We start from the raw sequence: 24,412 nt of genomic DNA, 5'->3' as shown, positions 1-24,412 counted from the left end.
AGTGAACATTTTCTTGTATCTTTTATGAGTCTCTGTTGTTTGGCTAAAGTAATTGATCACTTGAAATTTGAATAGATATCTTGTTATTTTATGGTGACTCTAGCACATACTTTACAAGATGTTAGGAGCTGTTACAATTTACCTGCTTCAAAACTATTGCATAAATTTTCTTTTCTTTCTCCTAATTTTCCTGAACCGACTACCTAGCTAGACTATAATTATATTCCCTGTTGCATTTTGCACATAAGTTTCATGATCAAATCTTTGCAAAAAAAATTAGTTCCATTTGGTGGTGGAGATGGCTCTAAGTAATCAATAGTAAAATTTCCTTTTAAGTTTAAAAACGGTTGGATTCATCAATAGTAAAATCCAAAAGTGTTCTAACCTATAAGCATCTGCAAGTAATTTGTTCCTTGTACATGTTATGGAAAGAATGTTGGAGAAGAGAAGATGGAAGCTGGACTCCAGGGAGCAGCATTGCCCGATAATACCCAGAAACGAAGAACATTAAACAACAGCCAGTTTGATCTTTATATCCATATACTCGGGCTGTGAAGAAATTGTATAACAGGACACGTGATTAGCACGTGACTTATTGATTTAACAACCGCGACTACTGTATAGATTTGGTTTATCATTTTACCCTTGTTAGTTAAAGGGACATTAACCTGTAAACATTGCAAAGAATTTGCAAATCACATTACAAGCTACAACCTTATAACCTTATTAAACAAATATCTTAAATAAAAACCTTGTAAATCTTAGAATTCTTGTGCAGATGGGTTGGTTAAGTCGAGATTTTGCGAGTTAAGAACTTATCTATTCTGTAATGTATTCTTTATCGTGTGTTCACCCTTATTCTATTGTTGAATTATTCTGTTGTTAAATCTTATTAATATGTGGTTTATTTACTTTAGTTAGAAATTAAATAGCTCTAATTGCATTGCAAAGACATTTCTCAATTTAATTGAAGATCTTTAATTATTGCTTATTTCAGATAAATTTTTGAAAAATAATTTTGAGCAAAAAGAATCTAAAAATCAATGGTTTCCAGTAGATAATTAATTAATTAATCCAAGATTTTGAAAATAAATCTTAGTTAAGGCAATTGTAGTGAAATTTTATATATCTTTTTCCAAAAGCAATAGATATGGCTACTTATTCTTCCTTATTTCAAAAGTTTATAAATACCAAAAGAATTGGATAACATAATGTTACTTTTGAACAGTAAAAAAAAAATGCTCTCACCTTTTATTTTTAGTGAAAATTTCTCATATATATAGAGGATTAATAGATATAAAATTTCATTAGCGTGAATACTGAAATTAGCCATTTTTATTAATATCAAAATGTATACATATTATGTATTTTGAATTTTAATTTGAGATAGATGCTAATGTGTCCAGCTATGATAAAGCTTGGGTACATAACATGTTAATTTGTTTTGTTGTTTTTGATCATTAATTGACATTGTATACGCCATAGTCCATAGAGAATGGAATAGTTGTGAATCAATCTTAGTTTTGCTTTTTGAAAATCCTTAAATTAGAGAAATTGGCACTAATGCAGCTTTATATTCAAACTCAACTTATTATTACTATATTGATTACTATATTCACATTCATCCACTTAGTTTTTAAGCTATCTTTGAACTTCAATTTTTTTTTTTGCTTTCACTCATATCATTTGTAGACATATTTGTATTATTCAAGCACTTCCAACCTCCTACTCATTGGAAATTGGTGTAATTGCTATTTCTGTGGAAAAAGGTGTGAAAAATTTATTTATCATTGTTCTTATCATCTAGACCTTCACATCAAGTGTGCTCTGTTTTCATATAACATTGGAGAGCTTCAACATATTGCCCATACATACCCATTGATCTCTACTGAAAATCATTCTGTAAAACTCAAATACGCCCATTGCTTTGTATGTTGGACACCATTATCAGATTCTGCATACTTTTTTCTTGATTGAGGATTTTGTCTGCATAGGAAATGCTTTGAGGTATCCCTTGAAATCAATCACCTTTGCCACCGCCAACATTCTCTTTTGTTACAGTTTAATAGTGATCGTCTCCCTTGCAAGATATGCCATGAAACCCAAGTCGAGGGATTTCCTTGAAATTTGTGGTTTTGTTGAGCTGATAGACATCAGAGTTTACTGATGATGGCAACCAAAATGCGATTTCTTTTCATACTTCTTTATCATTTGATACTTTCCAAAATGTTTGAATAAAGTCACTTCATGATCTTAACCCTCTGATCTTTTAAGATCTCTTTTCTATGAAATTGAAAATAATTTGTAATCATGTTTATATAAGTGAACATTTTCTTGTATCTTTTATGATTCTCTGTTGTTTGGCTAAAGCAATTTATCTGTTTGCTATGATCACTTGAAATTTAAATAGATATCTTCTTGTTTTATAGTGACTCTAACACATACTTTACAAGATGTTAAGAGCTGCTAGAATTGTTCATGCTTCAAAAATTGGATTTGAGGAAAAGATAAAAATCCAGCTATTTTCCTTCCCTTTTCCTTTGATCTCTCCTACTAAAGTAGGAGGGGAATTCCATTTCTCCTTAATTTCTACTCTTTCTATTCCTTCCTCTCTTTTCCTCCCACAACTTAAATGCAGTCTTATGCGAAGAGTTGCAATTTGTGAATCAAAATATTTGACAAGGTTGCTTATTCAACCTCCACACCAAATTAAATGTTCTTTATTTTCACATGAGATTGCAGAAAATTTGGGATAGCTTTGAACATGTTATCCATATATAAACTTCTATTCATATCACCTCACAATTTAATCGGGTCTCTCTGGATGTGGGAAAGCTGGCAATGCTCTATTTCGAGTATCCTTTTGATACATTAATAAAATGGTTTGGATTAGCCAAAAGAAAAAAGAAGTTCTCATTGCTCATTGTTCCTTGTATGTCAAGAAAAAACAAAAGTGAAAATCAGATAGATAAAGAAAAGAGAAAGAGAATTTGTATAAAATTAAAGGGAAAGGAAAGAAAGGGATAAAGTTAAGGCGACATTAACTTGTTAACATTGTAAAGAGTTCGTAGATCTCATTACAAGCTACAACATTATAACCTTATTAAGCAAGAATAGTTGTTTTTTTGAAAAATTTTGTTTTTATTAGCCAACATTACCATCATGCCATCATCAAGTTTCTCAAATGATCTGCGGGAGACTTTCCATAACACAAAAAGATGTTAAGGGCTTTAAAAATCTGTACAGTTACAAAAGATTGCCGCCAAAAAACATAAGAGCAGCCCCAGACGACAATCACCTAAATTTGGCAATACAGCGCCCTTTAGACAAGCAGGGCTTACCGGTGAAACAGCTACCTAAAACAAAAACAGAAGCTCAAAGAAACGTCCCGTATTCGCAATGATCATTCCAGGACAATAAGCAAACCCAAAAATCCCCATCCTAGACGGTGCAGATGGGTTGGTTAAGCCGAGATTCTGAGTTGAGCACTTATATATAGGTTATTATGTAACGTCTTCTTTATGGTGCTTGCTTTTGTTTTGTTATTGACTCTCATTAATATGCGGTTTATTCACTTTAGCTGAAAATTAAATAGCTCTAACTGCATTGAAAAGGCATTTCTCAATTCAATTGAAGATTTTTAATTATTGCTTATTTTAGAAAAATTTCTAAAAATTAATGTTGGGCAAAAATATTTTCTAAACATTAAGGGTTTCTTGTAGACAACTAATTAATTAATTTATGATTTTGAAAGTAAATCTTTGTCAAATTTTACCCTTGTTAGTTAAAAGGACATTAACTTGTAAACATTGCGAGGAATTCGTAAATCTCATTACAAGCTAAAACCTTATAACTGTTGGTCTTTAAGTTTTTATTTTATTTTTGATGATTTAAAATTTAATGCGCTTATTGGAAATGTATGACTTTTTGTTTGTGGAAAGGCATGTACCTTTAGAAAGACACATTTGTTCACTTTTGAATAGGTGTGTCTGAATGGAAAGGCACGTTAGTGATGGTTCATTGTCTAGAAATACCCAACCCCTTTTTTTGAAAAATTGATTCTAAACATTCTATATTTCTAAAAACTCCATTCTTCTTCATTATAAAATTCCTTCAAGAGCAATCTAGAGATTTATAAGTTTGCTGGATTTTTATATGAGTGCACATTAGAATATCCTTGAGTGGTTTGTTGCATGTTGAGAGTAAGACGTCATTGATTGGTATTTGCATTGGGGTAGCAACAAAAATCTACTTTGAAGTCAATGCCTTCCATAATGTGCCTCAAACTGATTTTTACATTTAAAACTCTTTCTTATTTCTTTTGTTGTGAACTGTTAAGTATATGTTATTTTTTCGTGTGTTCTTTTTTCTCTTTTTGAGTATAAATTCCAATAATTTTAGAGTATTATTGGTTTTGCATTTTTTTAAAAAAGGTTGCTATTAAAGAACAATTTTTTGCAAAGCCAAAGAAATTCTCTAAGCAAAACTTTCATAGATGGCAGAATCAAATGCGTTATTGGGTAGGAACCTTAGGACTTTTTTCTGTCGACTTCAATCTTGTTGATTCTTCAAATGAAAATCCTAATCCTGGTAAACCTTCAAATTAAAACTCTGGTTCTAACTTATGATCGCAAGCACGTAAACACAATTAGAGAAAGATTATCTTTGTCATGGTTGCATTTTGTCTGCTTTGTCTACTAATTTTTATGATATCTTTTGCACTACAAAAACTGCAAGTGAATTGTGGGAAGCATTAGAAAACAAAAATGATAAAGAGGATGAAGTTCTTGACAACTATATTATAGGAAAATATATGGACTTCAAAATGACTCATAGTAAATCTATTATAGAACAAGCACACCTTTTTCAAGTTCTTATTCATGAATCGAATCAAAGGAAAATTGAAATGTGTGAAAAATGTCATGTGGGTGCTTTGCTTGAAAAACTTCCTCCAAAATGGAAATCTTTGGCTTTGTCCCTAAAACACAAATATGAGACTTTAACTATGGACAATTTAAATGTCTCCCTTCAAATTGAAGAAAACAGAGAGATAAGGATAAACTATCCAATGAGTTTGAGGACAAACTAAACATTGTGGAAGGAAAAAATTCAAACTCGAAAAAAAAGAAAGTTTTCAAAAGATAATTGTTGTAAGCAACCATCAAGTGTTAAAAAAGACAAAGAAGAGATTTCATTTTGTTTTTGGAAAATTGGGGCATTTGGTAAGAGTTTGTCAACTTTGTAAAGGCCAAAAGACGTCTAAGATACTAGTCTCACAAGTCAATTTTGTAGCTAGTAAGAATGACGAAAGGTTTGTTTCAAACATTCTTGTGATCAATTTAGTGTGAGTCTATCGATCGGTGGATTGTTACTAGTGCGAATATCCATGTTTGTGCTGACCAATCTATATATTTAAAATATTAGGCCATCGACGAAAATTACATGAACATGGTTAATTTTTCAATTGCACAAGTGAAAGGAGAAGGAAGAATAGATTTATTACTAACTTTTTAGAAGACCTTGTCTCTTCATAAAGTGCATCATGTGCTCGACATTAGGAAAGAATTTGATTAGTGACTCTCTTTTTATTAGATATGGTTATAAATTATTGTTTGAATCCAATAAAATTGTAATTAGCAGAAATGAGTCTTTTGTCGATAAAGGATAAGTATCCGACGGTCTTTTTAAGTTAAATGTATCGAATGTTGTTTGTCATGGTAATGAAAGTAATAATAGTTTTTCTCTTCATAATGTTGTTCTTTGTCTTAATGTTTGACATGGTCGTTTAGGGAATATTAATAATGCATCCATTAAGAGAATGATGAATTTGTATATTATTCCTAAACCTGACATAAACATGCATAGAAAATGTGAAATTTGATATGTTAGAATGTCACATTATCATTAATTATAATATTTTTGTATATCACATTAGAGTCACGAGATATAAAATAACAAATGACATTTTGATTAAGTCAATCATTAGTCATAAGGGCTTTTTTATTTCAAAATAAAAGTATAAAGACTTATTTAACTCAAAATAAAAATATAAAAACTTAATTGAATGTAATAAAAGTACAAGTACTTATTTAAATTTTACTGAATAGTTTAGAAACTTCTCTGTATATTATACCATACAAAATTAAATAATAATGCCATAAATGATAAATCCATCTCCTTTTGACTGCTAAAAGATTTGAGAGATTTAATAGTTTTGGGCAAACTTTAGATATAGTATCGGTAAGATCCACTTTGGTAGTGAGGGCTCAGTTTATTGAGCTTCAATTTCCTGCACCCATGAATTTGGTTTATCATGGAGACTCTATAGGTCCTTGCCCAATTCATAGCATAATTGAGTAATTTCATTTTTAAATTAAAAAATATTTAATCTTGACTGTTTAAATAAAAAATATATATTTATCATTAAATTAAATATTTAAATGCTAATTAAGAAATTATAAAATCTTGATTTGAATACTCTCCTTTGGAGTTGATATTGACAATCGAGAGTAATGTTATAGAACCTCAAAATAGTAATTACAGCATCTTGTATTGAGTTAAAAAGCAAATTGGTTTGGACAGCAATTCTAAAGGGGAGCAAGGCATTATCAGACAAAAGGGTATCATTAGATAAAAGACTAGCGGAATTTCTTTGATTTCTGCAACTACTTCCCAATTCCTGTTAGAAAGTTGGATTAATCCCACAAGACTTGAAGTGGATCAGATAAAAAAAGAGAAAGAGATATATTGGTACCATTTCTAGAGAAATAGAAGGAGCAAGAAAGGAATAAAGAAGGGCCAAACAGAAAAAGCAAAAGAAAAAAATAAAGCGTAATCTATTCCGTAATTTAGTTTAACTCAAGTGAAAGATTAGACAACTATGATTACAATAATCAATTTAATTTTTATATTTAACCTTGGATAATTTATTATATGTATACCAAAAGAAATGGCATGACCTCATAGGGGAGAAAGTTTGAACATTTTAACTTTATCCTGAAAAGTAAAAGTAAAAAATATTTTATGAAAATTTTCTCTCATATTCTGTACTTTTTCTTTACTGATCACAAGATAGGTATAAAAAAAGAATCAAATTCTTAAGTACATGTAGTGAAAAAGATGATTCTTATGTTATAAAGAATTTATAACAAGTTATTTATTGTTCATCTAAAAAAAAAAGAGAAAGAAAAATGGATCACATTTCAAGAAATAAAAGAGCAAGAAAGGAATAAAGAATGACCAAATAGAAAAAACCAAAATAAAAAAGAGGTAAAGCATAATTTAGTAACGTAATTTAGGATCCGTTTGTTTTGACATAAAGTATTTTTTGAAAAATATTTTCAGGACTTAGACTTTTTGAAAAACGAAATATTTATTATAAACGTAAAACATTTCACGGGTCAACAAGAAAAATATCCATTGACCACGTAAAATGTTTGACAACCTTGAAAGACCGTAAAACATTTTCCAAAGAACCGAAAAAACCCTCATATACTAAACCTAGTAGTATAGGTCTGATGAATGTATACTAAATCTGGTAGTGAGGGCTCACTTTTATTGAGTTTCAATTTCTTGGATCAATGAGTTCGGTTTTTTTTTTTTTTATAAAGGTGAATTTATTCAACCTCAATACTCATATGTCATTTCAAGTCTCTCATCTAATAGGTCAAAGACTCCCATGACAATAGGATTAGTATGGGCGTGGAAACAAGAACAATGAATTTGGTTTATCATGGAGAGCTATAGGCCATTGTCCAATTCATAGCATAATTGAATAATTTCTTTTTTAAATTGAAAAAATATATATTTAATCTTGACTCTTTTAAGTGAGAAATATGTACTTATTATTAAACTAAATATACAGGTGCTAATCAAGTGGTAATTAAATCAAGAAATTATAAAATCTTGATTTGAATACTCTCCTTTGGACTTTGATATTGAAAATTGAGAGTAATGCTTTCTAACCTTAAAATAGTAATTACAGCATCTTTTATTGAGTCACAAACCAAACTGGTTTTGACAGCGGTTCTAAAGGGAAGCAAGGAAATTCTGAGACAAAAAGGTGTCATTAGAGAAAACCACTAATGAAATCTTCTTTGGTTTCTTCAACTACTTCCCAATTCCTGTTCGAAAGTAGGATTAATCCCACGAGACTGTAGGTTGATCAGATAAAGAAAAGAGAGAGATCAATTGGTACCATTTCGAGAGAATTAAAAGGAGCAACAAAGGAATAGAGAACAAAAGTATTCAAAAGCATAATTTAGTGTGCAATTTAGTTAAATTCAAATGGACGATTAGAAGATTTCATTTAGAATAATAATCTTAATTTTTATATTTAAAATCGGATAATTTATTATGTGTATACCAAAAAGTATGGCATAACCTCGAAGGGAGTTTGAGTATTTTAACTTTATTCTTAGTGAAAATTTTCTTTCATATTCTTTGCTTTTTCTTTATTGATTGCAAGAAAGGTATAAAGGAAGAGTGATATTCTCAAACACATAGTGAAAAGATGATTCCTATGAAAAATATATATAACATGTTATTGATTATACTAATTTATACAATTAACGTGCTTTATTTAATAATTATACTAATTTATAAATTTACTTAAATTATAACTCTATGTCAATGTTATAATCCTTTAAATCTACTTATAATATTAAATTTTTTTTTAATGTTTGTGTATAGTATAATTTTCAATATTAAAATAATGTTTATTTTAATTGAGGCACCAAGGGAAATAGTGGTTACATCAAAGTTGAAAGTAATAAAGATTAAAGATTAAATCCATTAAGAGAGTAAAATCTCCCACCCAAAATTAGACAGTTCCTTGAAAAGAGAGATAAAAAACAAGGGTGAAAATGGTACTTCTATAAACAATTTTTTGTTTTGATTCCTTGGGCAGGGAAGTGTATATATATGAGCTTGCGCTTGCACAAATACATTTATAGCAATCTCACCCTCAAACTCACATAGAAATAAAGGAGAAATGGAAATTGAACATTTCAGCCATAATCATCCTCTGGTTTTCAGGGAAGAGCGGAGCCATGAAAGTGATGAGAAGGCTTATTGCAATGGGTGTGGGGAGGTGGTGTCGGCTCCAACGTATAGCTGCGTGGCATGCGGGTTTCACCTTGATGAGATATGCGCCAAGGCACCTTTAACGATGGATCATCCCTTTCACCGCAAACACAGCCTTGAACTTTCAAGATATCCACATGGTAAATGTTGGTTTAATTGCGGTTTCTGCAACAAAAGGTGTGACAACTTTGTTTATGTTTGTCCTAGTACTTGTAAATTAAAACTTCACATCAAGTGTGCTCTGTTTATATATATCATTGCTGAAAAGAATTTGGGAGAGCTTCAACATATTGTCCGTAGAGCCCCATTGATCTCTACTGAAAATCATTCTGTAAAACTCAAATACGCCTGTTGCTTTGTATGTTGGACACCATTATTAGATTCTCCATGCCTTTCTTTTGATAGCGAATTGTGCCTGCATAAGAAATGTGTTGAGCTACCCTTTGAAATCAATCACCTTTGCCACTACCAACATTCTCTTTTTTTACAGTTTAATAGTGATAGTCTCCCTTGCAAGATATGCCAAGAAACCCAAGTCAGGGGATTTGTTTACTGTTGTTCAATGTGCAAGGTTGCCCTTCACATTGAATGTGTGTCACCATCACCTTTTATTGAAGATTGTAGTCATGAACACTCATTCACTAGGTGTTTAAGACGATTTTCATTCATTTGTGGTGCATGTGGCACGTCAGGAAATTATGCTTCTTATATTTGCTCGACATGTGGCCTTCTAGTCCACAAGAACTGCATTTCATTACTGCCCATAATCAAAAGCATATGGCATCACCATCCTATTTTCCACCACTATTTTGTTGTAGAAAATGAGTGTGGAATATTAGAATGTGGAATTTGTCATGAGGAGGTGAACAAAGAGTATGGGAGTTACTATTGTGTTGAGTGTAAGTTTATTGTCCATGTGAAATGTGTTCTAGAGGATACTAATTATTATTATGAAATTGAGTCAAAAGATGTTTATGAGAAGCTCAATGAAAATCCAACGCTGGTGGATCCATCCTTTCTTGTCATTAAAGAGATCAAACTTGGAGAAAATGTGACACATACAGAGATAAAACATTTCAGTCATGAACACAATTTAGTGTTATATGATGAACTAAGGGATGACAAATGCTGTGATTGTTGTAGTCTACTCATCGAGAGTTCTTTTTATCATTGTTCAGAATGTGATTTTTGTCTCCATAAATCATGCGCTGCGTTACCCAGGAAGAAGCCATATCGGCCTTTTCCTGAGATTTCCCTTATGCTTACTCCAAATTGCTTTTTCATTTGTGGAGTCTGTGGGTCCAATCGTACTGGTTTTGCCTACAAAGCCATCAGAGTATCTTTGACCACGTATGTTTGCCTTCAGTGTGGTGAACTTCCTTTTTCCTGCACTAGTCAAGGACACAAGGAGCACCTCCTTTCCTTTTACCTCAAGTATAATGGGCAGTGCAATGCTTGTGGTGGCAGTATTGATGATGAGGCAGCATACAGATGCAAGGGTTGCAATTTTAATTTGCATTTTACATGTACTCGGCTACCACAAACAGCTAGGCACAAATGTGATGAACATCATCTCACGCTCACATACCATGAAGATAATGATTGTTTAGAACATCATTATTGTGACATTTGTGAAGAAAGAAGAAACCCCAACATCTGGTTTTATCACTGTACAATTTGTGACAAGTCAGCTCATCTCAAATGTGTTCTTGGAAATTGCCCATTGATCAAGCTCGGGAGAAGGATCTTCACAGAAACAAATCATCTACACTCTCTTGTTTTTGTGAAAAAGCTTTATCTTTACCCTGAATGTTGTAAATGTGGTCAGCCCTGCTCCGATCTGGCTCTTGAGTGTGCAGAATGCAACTATATTATCCATTGGAGTTGTAGCCAAAAAGACTCAGACTTTATTGAATTGGCACAGTAAATATTGTTGCTCTGATGGCCATCAGAGAAAGAGGTTGCTGATGATCGCAACCAAAAATGCGATTTCTTCAGCGGGTTGTTTTTAAACTATTCATACTTCTTTATCATTTGAAATTTCCAAAATGTTTGAATAAAGTCACTCCATGATCTTAATCATGTGATGTTGAAGATCTTTTTTTTTTCTTTCAAATTAAAAACAATATGTGATCATATTTGTATAAGTGAGCATTTTCTTGTATCTTTTATGATTCTCTGTTGTTTGGCTAAAGCAATTTATCTGGTTTGCTATGATCACTTGAAATTTGAATAGATATCTTCTTATTTTATTCTGACTCTAACACATTCTTTACAAGATGTTAAGAGCTGTTACAATTTTACATGCTTCAAAACTATTGTCGACATTTTCTTTTCTTATTCTTAATTTTCCTGAGCAGACTAGTTAACTAGACTATAACATGCTTCAACAATTGGATTTGAGGAAATTAAAAGTAGTGAAACTTTATCTATCTTCTTCTAAAAACAATAAATATGGCTACTTCTTCTTCCTTATTTCAAAAGTTAATGAATACCAAAAGTTGGAGCATCTTAACTTAATGTTACTCTTGAAAAGTAAAAATAAAAAAAATGCTTTCACCTTTTATTTTTAGTGAAATTTCTCATATATATATATATTAACACACTATTCATTGTTGATATAAAATTTTATGCTCGTGAATCATGAAATTAAGCATTTTTATTAATATAAATATATATATGTACTATGTACTTCAAATTTTAATTCGAGATGGATGCTGCTGACTTGTCCAATTGGGTCCCTAACATGTTAATTTGTTTATGTTGTTTTCGATAATTAATTGACATTATTTACTCCATATTCCATAGAGAGTGGAATATTTAGTTGTGAATAAATTTTGGTTTTGCTTTTTGAAAAATCCTTAAATTGGAGGTATTAACATTAATGCACTTTTATATTCAAAACTCAACTCTCAGTATACCATATTGATTAGTTTTGACTCTTAAAATATATCAACAATATAAATTATTTACAACATTTTTTTTTAAAAAATATTGAATACTTTTCTGTTTTCCTTCCAGAGTAGATTATATATACCTTTTACTGCATTTTCTATAGTAGCCTTACATAGATAAGTAAATTCTGTAGCATCCAAATATTGGGACTCACTAACTTTTGTAGAAATGTGCATTAATATGATATTCATGAAATTTTTCAAGAGAGGGAACATTCATTTATCTTTATTGAAAAACAATTATAGTGAACTCTAAAGCTTTGATGGCTCCTGGTTTTCAAAACAATTCAATTAGATTCAATGTATGGTTGTTTAAATGGTAGATTTTTTTTTCTTTTTTTTTGCAGCCAATATTTTGGCTGTGTAAATTATATATAGCCATTGTACTCTTGTGATTTTCTCGGTGCATATCTTGTTTAAACTGTGAGAAACAACAGTGAAATTTATAGGATTAGAGAGGACTATTTCTTATTGCGTAATAATCCAAAATGGTATGTTCAAAAAAAAAATACTCTAATGTTTTGAAAGTAATTAATGAAAGTTATCTCAATTAGAGATTCTAGTTTGCCGTGATTGATATGATTTCTTAATGAAGGCCTGATTTGGTTTGACTTGGACATTCCAATTGACTTAATTATTGTAATTATGATTTTCCTTAATTATAAGCTTGGTCATAAAACATTACCTTGATCTAGGGAATTCATCTTTATTGCATAGATTCTTTTTCGTTTTGTATTGATAATGAAACTTGTATATAAACACATAGTGACTTCTTAATAAAATCATCTTAAGAGTATTCAAACTCTCCAGTAATTATTAAACTCTCTCCAATTGTATTCCAAGAAGGCCAAAAAAAATAAAGAAAAATTAGATAAGGAAAAGAGAATGAGAATATATATATATATATGTATATATATATATATATATATATATTGCTTTAAGGAAAAGATTAAAGAGAAAGAGCTGAGAATGTTGATACCTTTCCAATAGACCAAAAAGTCAGAAAGGGATAAAGAAACGGCTAATTAAAGGGAAAACAAAAGAAAAAAAGTAGAATATCTAGTGTGAAATTTAGTTTCATGGTGCTTTTATGAACAAGAATCTAATTTACATGCCTTTCATTCACTTTAGTGGGAAGTTAAATAGCTCCAATTGCAAAGGAATTAAAGGCATTTCTCAATTCAAAATGAAGGCAGTCGATTATTGCTTATTTCAAATAATTTCCACAATTAACTATAATCCAAGATTTTCAATGCAAATATCTAAGGTATTATAAAAGAATGACCAATATCTAATTTATATGGAGAAAGAGTGGATAGATCACCTTGTAGTGGGAAAAAGGATAAAATAATGAAAAAAGGACAGAGTAGGTAAAAAAGAGAAAAAGAAGAAGAAGAAGAAGAAAAAGAAAACATGAAAATTTACTTTATTATATATATTTCAAATTTTAAGTGGGGGTGCTGAATTTGGGGTTCCTATTGAGTGGCGATACCATATACACTTATACACTATGAAATAGATGTGCATAAATTCTTGGTTCTAATTAGAAATATTCTTATTTGTTATTTACAATAATCAAAATATTTCTTTATCCTGTCCCTCAACCAAATAGGAAATGAATCTCCCATTTAAAAGTTAGACTGTTATTTGTTAAAAAGAAAAAAGAAAAAGGGAAACAGAGAGAGATTACGTGCATATAGAGAAATAAAAAAGGGGTTAAAATTCCTATAGTATTATTATAGGTAAAATTTTGATAAACTTACAACGAAAATTGTGTCATTCTCAAAACTTACATGCATCCTCGAATGAAATTATTATTACAAAGATATAAAATCAACTATCCTACTATATTGATGACCCAAGGCCAATTGCTCAGTGTCCTCCACCCATTGCTGGACTGAGAGACACTTGTGGTGGATTTGGAAGGGCGAATATTGCCAATAAAGCGCTAATGGCAGCCGCGATGGAGCCCAATACAAGGGCTGGTAAGTTACCGCCCCCAAATGCTGCATCGAGCGGTCCACTAACCACTGATATGAACATCTGTGGGATAACTATTGACATGTTGAGCACTCCCAGGGCTAGCCCTTGACCACCGCCAGAAGTAGAGCAATAGATGGATGCCAAAGCGAATGGAATGCTGTAAGTAACCGCTTGCGGAATACCCAACAATCCAAATATAGCCAAGGCAGGGCCTTTGATGTTGTTTGGAGGGGCCAAGAGTCCATGTTTATCTCTCCAAGCCTCAACTATCTTGGTGATCCACACCGTGGAAGCCTAGCATGCAGCCAAGATGAAATTCACCCCACCCCACAAGTTTTTAACCCCACCAACCAAGCGCCCAACATTCTCCAAGCCCAAGGAAGTACAACCCAAAACAATCGAGTTAATCATCAACCCAACGCACCCACCCGTACTCCATCATCATACAGCTTCTGTTGAGTCGCATTTCCGTCCACATACCCTCCGTAAATCTCCCTCCCCATCCAGTCCGTATCGTACAACAAGAATGGGAACCAGGCCATCCAGTTAAGGCAAGTGACAAGAAGCAAGATCCACATCGGTTTCTTCAAGGTCTTGAATGCTGTCAATAACTCCCCAACAAAAGGCGTAGACGCTTTCTCTTCTTCTTGCTTCATGCTTAGTGGCGTCTCTTTCACGCTGGTAATCGCGGTTATTGTCACCAACAAGAGGAAAACAATATGAATAATGAAGCAAGTTTTAAGGTTCGCACAGTAAACATCACAGGCAGTTGTTCTTGTGAAAGGGAAGATTTTGTGAAGATTTGAGTAGGAACCAGCCGCATAACCCAAAACGTTTCCAACAGCCATGAAAAAGGAGAAGCATTCATTCGCAACTCTCATTCTTTTATGATTATTTGCGGAAAGGTCAGCAAGCAAAGCACGACATGGACCTTGTAACATGTTGTTAGCCACGTCGAGAATCCAAAAACCTGCAACAAAGACAGCAACGGCTCTAGGTTTTGTGGTTTTTTCCAGTGAATCACCAGCTTTGTGGCCTATATCTTTGGCGAAACCAATGAGGAAAACAGCTGCAGCAACACAGCAGGCTCCAGCTGCAATAAAGGGTCTGCGACGACCGAAGCGAGAGGTGCAACGGTCACTGTTGTAGCCTACAATAGGCTGCACGAGGAGGCCAGAGATGGGGCCGCAAAGCCAAATGAAAGCAGCCCAGATGTGAGGGACACCAAGGGTTTGAACGTAAGGGGTTAGAAGAGAGAGCTGCAGTGCCCATCCAAACTGTACGCCGGCGGCTATGGCTGCAACCACTATAATCTTCCATAGCGGGCCTGGGGCTTCTAATCCATCCTCCATATCGTACTGATGCTATTCGGATTTCAGACTCTATCTGCAATAGATTAGAACAAAAGAGATTGATCGACCAGTGCAGTCAAACAGATTGATCGACCAGTGCAGTCCAATAGAATAAAGAAAGAAAGAAATTAGGCACACACAAAATTACAAAAGTTGACGTGATTCGATTTATCCCTCGTACATTAAAATATTCTCTAAATCTAGGTGTTTCACTATTTTTCAATCCCATAATATCCTTTTATAGACCCAAATACAATAATCTTATTTTAATACAATTAGGATATGGTGCTATTTAAAAAAAAAATACAATTAGCATATATTGCTATTCAAAAAAATAAATACAATTAGGATTTATTATTATAGTCTAATTAGATTTAAAGACTTACTTAACCAGACATACAAATTTAAATTATCTTAATCAAATTACAATTTAAGACTTATATGTGAATTGTTGCATTGGAGATTACAATTGGTACAAATTTAACGAGTCACAAGGAAATGATGAGAATCTTGAAAAAAATTCAGCATTGCTATCATATTCTATTATTAAGAAGATTACAATTGGTACAAATTGGTACAAGCAATCGGGACATAAATCATCACACCGTCCGGTTTCTGCACCCTAGAAGCAGAAGCATGTCAGCTGTACGTTACCATCAGCGCAAGGATTAGAACACAAGACAAGCCAATATACCTGTAACCATAACACAGAAGCTGAAACTTCATTTCCTCCGGATTGAAGCAAAACGTTTCCAGAGCTTTGGACATTAAAAGCACCGATATAAAAACAGTTCCTAAGCCATCATACTTTGTCTTCCCCTATACTTGGTGCTAACAGCAGGTTTGCCTTTTTACCGCCTCTGTTTTGTCTAAAATATCAGCTAATGAGGTTCGAAACTCAATCATCAATTGATTTGCTGTTATCAGGTGTTACATGCTTTGTTACATGTTTTGCACTTAGAAGCTCATGTGAACATGTTGAGGGCATAAATCATACGAATGTTCAACTCTTGTCTCTATAAACTTGTATGCATCTCTCCCTTCCTTTAGCAGCTCCTCAGGTGATTTTACCAGAAGTCTCACACAATTCAAATAATTTGACTTGGCTACAATCAGTGGTTCCACATTGAATTCTTGTTTCAACCTCTTTGCCAACATAATCTCTTCCTTTTCATTTGGAAATCCTTCCAATTTCACAACCTTGAGATCTTCCAATATTGGAAGCCTTGTGATCACTTTCACTGAATTGTTGTTCTTGTTTGTCCTTCTATAGCTTTTAGGATCAATCTGTGAGGTACATTGATTTGCAGCAGGTGAATTATGAAGGTGACTTGGGAAAGTTATAATATTTTGGCTACATATACATATTAATGCAATGATATCCAATTCATAACATTGAAGTTGCTGTGAAAAAACTTACTGTGGTATATAGTCTTCTCAAGCGAGGACAAAGTTTCAAAAAGGAGATCAAAGCATTGCTATTATATCTCTCCTTTGAATAGTCAATCCACCACAACTCTGTTAGCTGGTGGAAGCCGAGTTCCCAACAGAAAGGGGGTGATGGTAGCATTGGGCAGATCAATGCCTAAAAGAAAAGGAAAAGACTAAGGTTAGGTACATCGAAATTTTATAGTATATTATATGGAATAGGCATATGATTGAAACATACCTCGAAAACCCATTTGCAAAGTGTAAGAGATTTAAAACCGTTAATGCGGTGAAGGATTGATTTAAACCCACAGCTAAAGATGCTGTTGTAGGCAGGGCCTTGTCTGAAATCCAGCATGGCATCATCCAGCCGAAAAGACCTAAACCAAGGCCAAACCCAGAAGAATGCTGAGTCATTGTCACCACATTTAAAACATACTAATCTGCTTCGGTATCGAAGGGACTGTAAATTGTAACCCTTAAATTGGAGGGATTCTAATTGTTGGCAATCCAAGATGGTTAAAATTTTAAGCCCCGAATCGCCAGCTTTTATATGTAAAGATCGCAAACCATTGCATTTTTCTATTGTCAAACTTTCCAGTAACTTGAAAATCGATATCATTGAAGAAATTGCCCCACTAGAAAGGTAACTAACTGATATTAGAAGGAGAGATTTTACTTTGAATGTAAAGGGTGAAGGTTGGGGAGTGTGGATTTGGCGATTTCGATAGTGTAACCACAAGAAACCAAACCAGTCCTTGTAGCTGAAGCCGTTTATCTCCAGCAAGCAATCAAACCGCCATGGAAACTCATGCGTGACAGTGGAAAAGTCAAGATGAAGTGCTTTACCGGGTTCAACAGTTACCGAGAGGGAACTGCCTCTGCCAAGATTGAATTGGAACCCCCAGTTGCTTGTTGGCTGGTGGGATTGATCAGAAACTTCATTGAGAAAGCTTGAAATTGCAATAAAAGCATCACCCATGGTTCCTTTCAGTACCAAAAAGTTCCTCTTCCACAGGTCTTTCCATCTCGTTGAAAGGAACTGGTTTGGACAGCAGATTTGAAAGGAAGAAAAGAAATGATATGGCAAAGGATATCGTCTGGCAAACTACTGATGGTATTATCATTTCTTTGTTCAAAATCCATATTCCTGCACCAAAATTCAGATTATTCTCACATGGAATCGATCGATTCAACTTGCTTTTATGTGGTTCCTAATGGAATCCAAAAGAGAAAAAAAAAAGAATTAAGATTTGAATCTAGCTACCTTTTCCATGGATTCTTTTTGTTCCTACTCTTCTTTCCCATGGATTTGCCTTCAACTTTCTGTGGAATAAGAGCATTTTTAGTGATCCTTAGTTGGCTATTAAAAAAAGACATGAGGCAATGACATTAAGCTTTCTTGACAAAGACTTCCATATAAAAATGTTGTTATACAATTGAAAGGAAGTTTCACCTATTTAATGGACCTTGACTTTGTTAAAAGGAAAACCTTTGACATTGACATTGAGCTTTCTTAAAGCTGATGTGTACACAAGAAATGAGACCTAACCATATTTATTTCTTCTCTTTTTTTTTCTTTTTCTCATTTTAAATAACAAAAAGGAAAACTTTAAAATTTGCATTACTTACAAAAGACCACATTATTTTTGTTTTTCCCTCTTTAAATTCGGACCATTTAATACATCCCTTGAAACAATACTGAAACATGGTCACCTTCCAGCCGGTTTCGATTCACTTCCCCTTCATTCCTCCATCTCTCATCATTCATTTCAAAGTCCATTCAAGAACTGAATTAATGGCCGGAGATTGGGGGAGTAATTCTATGATTCCTTAAGTACTTTTGGATTAGGATGTCTTCCTAACATCAATACACAAAACAAAGCTTGGTGCATGCACTGCCAAATTCACTTGATGCTCATGAATTCTCTGATTTAAAGGGAATTTCTTATCAATTTCCCTTGGTGAAAAATATGCACTGCCAAGTCGATAATAAAACCAAGTAATTAAGCACAATTTATGGAGATTGCAAGAACGTTTCTTATCAATTTCTCTCCCCCCAAGAGTAATTTTGACTTGGCCATATCATTGGTTCCACATTGAATTCCTGTTTCAGCCTCCTTGCCAATATAATCTCTTCTTTTTTATTTGAAAATCCTTCTTATTTCACAACCTTGAGATCTTTTAATCTTGGAAGCCCTATCACTCTCTCTGAATATTTCTTTTTGTTTGTCCTTTTATATATAGCTTTTAGGATCAATCTATAGGGTTGAGATTAGTAACTGGTTACTTATAAAGACTTTAGAGAGTAATATTGTAAGGGGAAATAACAAGGAATCCAAAAATATAATCATCTGAATAATCAAATAATTTGAATAAGATACGTATATCTCTATGTCAAAAAACTGTATTATTTACATACATTGTAATTATTTACGTTTATCCTTGTCGGAATTTGGACCATGTAGTACAATCCCATATATAACAAGTATCTATTTGGTGGACCAGTATAGGGGTATCTTTTCTTTGAAAACATTGAGAAAACTTCCACAATTGAAATCTTGTATGTCAACCTTTTTCTAGTAATGCCATTATTGAAAATTTTAAGATGCAAAAAACTTACTGAGACAAAAAGTTTGGTCAAGTGAGGACAAAGTTTCAGAAAGCAGATTAAGGCATTAGTATCATATCTCTCCTTTGAGTAATCAATGCGCCCAATAAAAATTTTTGGTAGCATAAGGAAAATCAATGCCTACAAGAAAAAGGGAACAGACAAAGCTTATTTCTTCTTATTACTCATAGCCAAACTTATTCTCCATTAGACTTCTAAAAAAAAAAGATCCTCAGGATCAAATGAGCTTATGCACACCAAAAAAAAAAAATCTAAAAACCTGAAAACATACAAGATTGAAAATTATACTAAGTCAAAATTTTTTGCTGTTAAAGGCCCATGTGAACATGTTTAGGGCAAAATTCATAAAAATCAACTCTTTTCTCAATAAACTTGCATGGATCTTCCCCTCCTTTTTGAATCTCATTTTCTTTTACCAGAATCCGCACATGAGTCCTATAATTTGACTTGGCTATGATCAATGGTTCCACATTGAATACCTGTTTCAACCGTTTAGCCAATATAATCTCCTCTTTTTCGTTGGGAAATCCTTCTAATTTGACAACTTTGAGACCTTCTAATCTTGGAAGCCTAGTGACTGTCACTGAACAGTTGTTTGAGCTTGTTCTTTTGTAGCCTTTAGAATCAATCTGTATGATTTGATTAGCAGCAGATGGTTAATTGTGTGGTAGCAAATGCTAATTAATCACTCATTACAACAATATTGTCATAATTAGCTTAATTATTATGAATTCTCTTCCATGATAGAAAAAAAAAAAAGAAAGAAAACTTAGCAATTCATAATTGGACACCAATCGCCAATGTATCAAAAGAAAAGTTTATTAATGTCCATTGGCAAGAGGTCCATTATATTAATAATGTCAATGCATGAAGAATTAAATTGCAAAAAAAAAAAAAACACTTACAGTGATACAGAGTCTGGTCAAGTGAGGACAGAGCTGCAAGAAGGAGATCAAGGCATTGCTATTGTATCTAATTTCCTTTAAATAATCAATCCACCACAACTCTGTTAGGTGGTGGAAAAGTAGCTCCTTATTATTAGGGGGTAGAATTGGGTAGATCAATGCCTAAAATAGGAAAAAATGAAAAAAAAAATTAGAAAAGTGCCAAGGCTATAAGTGAAGCAAACTTTATTATAGGTTGAGTTTGTATATTGTACATATATCCAGAAGAAACATACCTCGACAACCCATCTACATAGTGTAAGAGATTTAGCATCTTGTATTTGCTGAAAGAGTGAGTCAAAGCCACAACTATTGATGTTGGTGCAGGCCGGACCTTGTCTGCAATCAAGCATGGCATCTTCCAGGTTGAAGTTTAAATGACCCTTATATTCAGGCCAATACGAGCCCAGGGAGGCACCCCATTGCAAAGACAGTAGTCTACCCCGATATCGGAATGACCTTATACTATAACCCTCAACATGTAGAAACTGTAATTGTTGGCAATCCAAGATGGTTAACTTTTTAAGCTCTGAACCACTTGCTTTTATCTGTAAAGATCGCAAGCCATTGCATTTTTCTATGGTCAAGCTTTCAAGGTATTTGATATTCTTTGTCATAGAGGAAACTGCCTCGCTAGTAAGATAAGTTACTGAGATTAGATGAAGGGTTTTTAATTTGAATGTAGAGAGTAACGATTGGAGGGTATGCATTTTCCGAATTCGAGCAAACCACCAAACAAAATGAATGTCATCATAGGTTGGGAAATTAATCTCTAACAACCAATCAAACTGCCATGGGAATTCATGTTTCACTTTAGAAAAATCAAGGTGTAGTTTTTTATCAGGTTCAATAGCTACTGAGAGAACGCTGCTTTTGCCAAGGTTGAATTGGAACCCCCAGCTATTTCTGGGTTTATATGATAATTCATCAGAAAAATCATGGAGGAAGCTTGAAATTTCAATGAAAGCATCATCTATGGTTCCATGTCTTACCAAAAAATCCTTCCTCCAGAGATCTTTCCATCGGGTGGAAAGAAAACTTGTTTGGACAGCAGACTTAAAGGGGAGAAAAGAAATGATATGGCAAAGGATTTCATCTGGCAAACTACTGATAACATCATCATTTCTTTGTTCAAAGTTCAAATTCCTGAATGAAAATTAGATTATTAATTCTTTTGTATGTCACTAGTAAAATTCAGATGAAAAGAAAAAACAGCTACTTACTTTATAGCAACTGAAATATTTCTTATGTTAGTGTCATCTTCAATGCTTCTGAACACCTTTGGATCATCTAGACCAAGCTTCTTCCTCCATTGATACTTCTTTCTGTTCCTATTCTTCTTTCCCATGGATCTTTGCTTCCCTTTTGTGAGAAATTAGAACCCTTTGTATGGTCTTGCCACTTGGCTATTAAAAACTATATATGCGGTAATAACAATGAGCTTTCATGACAAAGACTCCATATAAAAAAAGTCATAATTAGAACAAGACAAGGGTCATCTTCATCACCTAGGAAGTAAGAACAGAATCCCGAGTTAGCCCACAAAGACATAAAAACTATTCTGTTTAGACTTTTAATTACATTTTTTTCATCCTTAATAATTATTGTGTCAATGTCTTTGCTAGTTAAAATTTGGCTAAAATTTAGCTCTAATATATACACACACAAACATAATAAATAAATAAATATAAGCATGCTAAGGGAATTTCTTGTATTGTTTATTGAAATTTCAATATACCACACCATCCACATTGATTTTATATAATTATGATAGAGGTGGAATCCGAGAGCTCTCGAAACTTTTAGATTCTAAATTCAAGTTCCATCGTATATGAATTCGATCTAATGTTATAAACGATTGACTGGTTTGCAGTCCAGATTTTTATACCAGATTTCCTATTATTATTTGACTTTGCAATGATCAATGGTTCTACATTGAATACCTGTTTCAACCTCTTAGCTCATACATTCTCCTCCTTTTCATTGGAAAATCCTTCTAATTTCACAACTTTGAGTTCTTCTAAGCTTGTGACTCTCACTGAACAAATGATTTATGCTTGTTCTTCTACAGCTTCTTGAATCTCTGTATGGCAGCAGCTACAGGTTGATTATGCTGACTACTTTTGAAATGTAAAATTGTAAGTTTACATCAACATGGTCATGATCCAAATTTCATATTAAAAACAAACATTGAATTTAAGTATAAAGACTGTCCAACAACATTCATTCTTCCCCTTTAGCATTCAAGAAAATTTCTACTAATCAAACAATCATCTTCACTTTAAAATTAAGAAGTACTTTCAAATTCAAACAGAGAACTGATCTTATCTTCATGCTTTTCTTTTGGCAGAGAAAATTTAAGCACAAGCTGAAACTTTATAGCTACTATAAGTCCATGTGGATATGACTAAGGCATACTTCAGGAAGATTTTCAACTCCTTGTTTAAACTTGTATGGAAACTTCCCTTTCTTCTTCTTCTTCTCGGGTACTAGAAGCGGCAAGCAAGTTCGATCTGACTTTCCTCTAATCAGTGGTTCAGCTGAAAATACCTCTGTCAACTACACCATAGCTGCTAGGATCAATCTGAAGATTTTCCTCAGCAGATTATGAATGAAGAGTATCAATATATATAATTGCAAATAGTAGCATGATTGTATGAAAGAAAAAAAATCAATGGATGAAAGAATCCTTAGTTTCTATTTTCTAGTTCCTATTTTCTAAATTTATCATGTACTTCATGCAAATGTTTTATCCAATGTTCAGGGAAATAATGCGTAGGGTACTTAAATTAAGTGTCCAAAATTAAATTTCAGAGGGAAAATTTATTCCATTTCATACACAAAAGTATACATTTTTCTATAATTTATTCTAAAATTAAATAAGATTAACAAGAGTAGACGTTTTCCACTTAATAATTGATCCAAGAATTTGAAAGTAAATCTCAAACAATTTTTGTTAAAAATTTTTTCTCTTTCCAAAAAAGTAATAGAGATGCTTATTTCTGCCTTATTTAAAAAATTTATAAGTACGCGTTGAAGGAAAGACATAACTTGCTGGGGAAATGTTACATTATCTCTAATGTTACTTTTGAAAAGTAAAAAAAAAAAAGATAAAAAGAAAATGCTGATATCCTACTATAGCTTTGATGAATTTAATTTTCTTGACCATATTGGTTACTTTTTCTTTACACAAGATAAACGAGAGGAGAATAAGGTAAAGTTCTTCTTCTCCTTTCTCTTCTTTTTCTTTAATTTTCTTCTTTTTATTCCCTTATCTCCTTTTGTTTTGTTTAATCTTTTTTTTTCTTTTTCCACTTCGAGATGGCCTATCTATGTACACTTTCTCTATATAAATTATATTAAATGTCAAATTAATCTTTTTAATATACAAATATGTAAACTATGTATATTTCCTATCAACCTAATTATGTGTCCTCGTATTAATAAAGTTCAGGGTTCTTCCTAATAATTAATTTTAGTTCTGAATAGAGTGCATTGTAGTTGTGAATAAATACTTGGTGTCGCATTTTGAAATATTTTTCTACAATAATCTACTGTGATTAACCTTGGAATAATAAATCCAAGACATTATATTGCATTATTTTTTATATTCAAACTCAACTTGGTAATAGTTATTAGTTTTGACACCTAAAATACATTATGTGGATTATTCCCAGCTTGTTTAACTTAATGCAGTTAGATGAATTAATTTGAAGAAAAAGCTTATAGGGATCACAAAGAGTATAAAGAGTAAAGCTGTTAAGAAACATACCTCACATTAAAAGTTAAGAGTACTATTACTTTTAAGAAAGCAAAGGAAAAGAAAGATTAGATTTGGACAAAGGCTGGATACCCTACCCATATTACAAAAAAAATAAATAAATAAAAGAAAGAAAGAAGTGGCAAAGAAGTTCTTCTATGTCCAATTTGTCATCTTCTTCCAGTGAAATGATATATATGTGGACCATAAGCTTAGGCTTCCATAAGAGCATTTATCTCACTCACAAACTCACATAGAAACGAAACGAAAGGAGA

General features: G+C 32.7%; 2 protein-coding genes and 2 pseudogenes across 2 annotated transcripts; 1 reads left to right on the top strand and 3 right to left on the bottom strand.

The window, feature by feature from the left end:
• Positions 1 to 8,966: 8,966 nt before the first annotated feature.
• Positions 8,967 to 11,220, top strand: LOC110425239 (uncharacterized). Its single transcript, XM_021440087.1, has one exon. The coding sequence runs from the start codon at positions 8,993 to 8,995 to the stop codon at positions 11,009 to 11,011; it is 2,019 nt and encodes a 672-aa protein (XP_021295762.1). The 5' UTR covers positions 8,967 to 8,992; the 3' UTR covers positions 11,012 to 11,220.
• A 2,690-nt stretch (positions 11,221 to 13,910) lies between these two features.
• LOC110425313 (sucrose transport protein SUC2 pseudogene) lies at positions 13,911 to 15,418 on the bottom strand (annotated as a pseudogene).
• An 878-nt stretch (positions 15,419 to 16,296) lies between these two features.
• LOC110425571 (F-box protein At2g39490-like) lies at positions 16,297 to 18,109 on the bottom strand (annotated as a pseudogene).
• Positions 18,110 to 19,741: 1,632 nt separating this feature from the next.
• Positions 19,742 to 21,725, bottom strand: LOC110425593 (F-box protein At2g39490-like). The gene is made up of 5 exons (XM_089785136.1): positions 21,674 to 21,725; positions 21,601 to 21,637; positions 20,614 to 21,523; positions 20,339 to 20,500; positions 19,742 to 20,062 (listed from the first exon to the last, which is right to left on the bottom strand). Exons 1-5 carry the CDS (start codon positions 21,723 to 21,725, stop codon positions 19,742 to 19,744), a joined length of 1,482 nt encoding a protein of 493 aa, XP_089641262.1.
• Positions 21,726 to 24,412: the final 2,687 nt, after the last annotated feature.

Source organism: Theobroma umbraticum, unplaced genomic scaffold (assembly GCF_002168275.2).
Source record: "Theobroma umbraticum cultivar Fairchild unplaced genomic scaffold, ASM216827v3 scaffold_81.0, whole genome shotgun sequence".
Lineage (NCBI taxonomy): Eukaryota > Viridiplantae > Streptophyta > Magnoliopsida > Malvales > Malvaceae > Theobroma > Theobroma umbraticum.
This window is presented reverse-complemented; position numbering and strand designations above follow the sequence as displayed.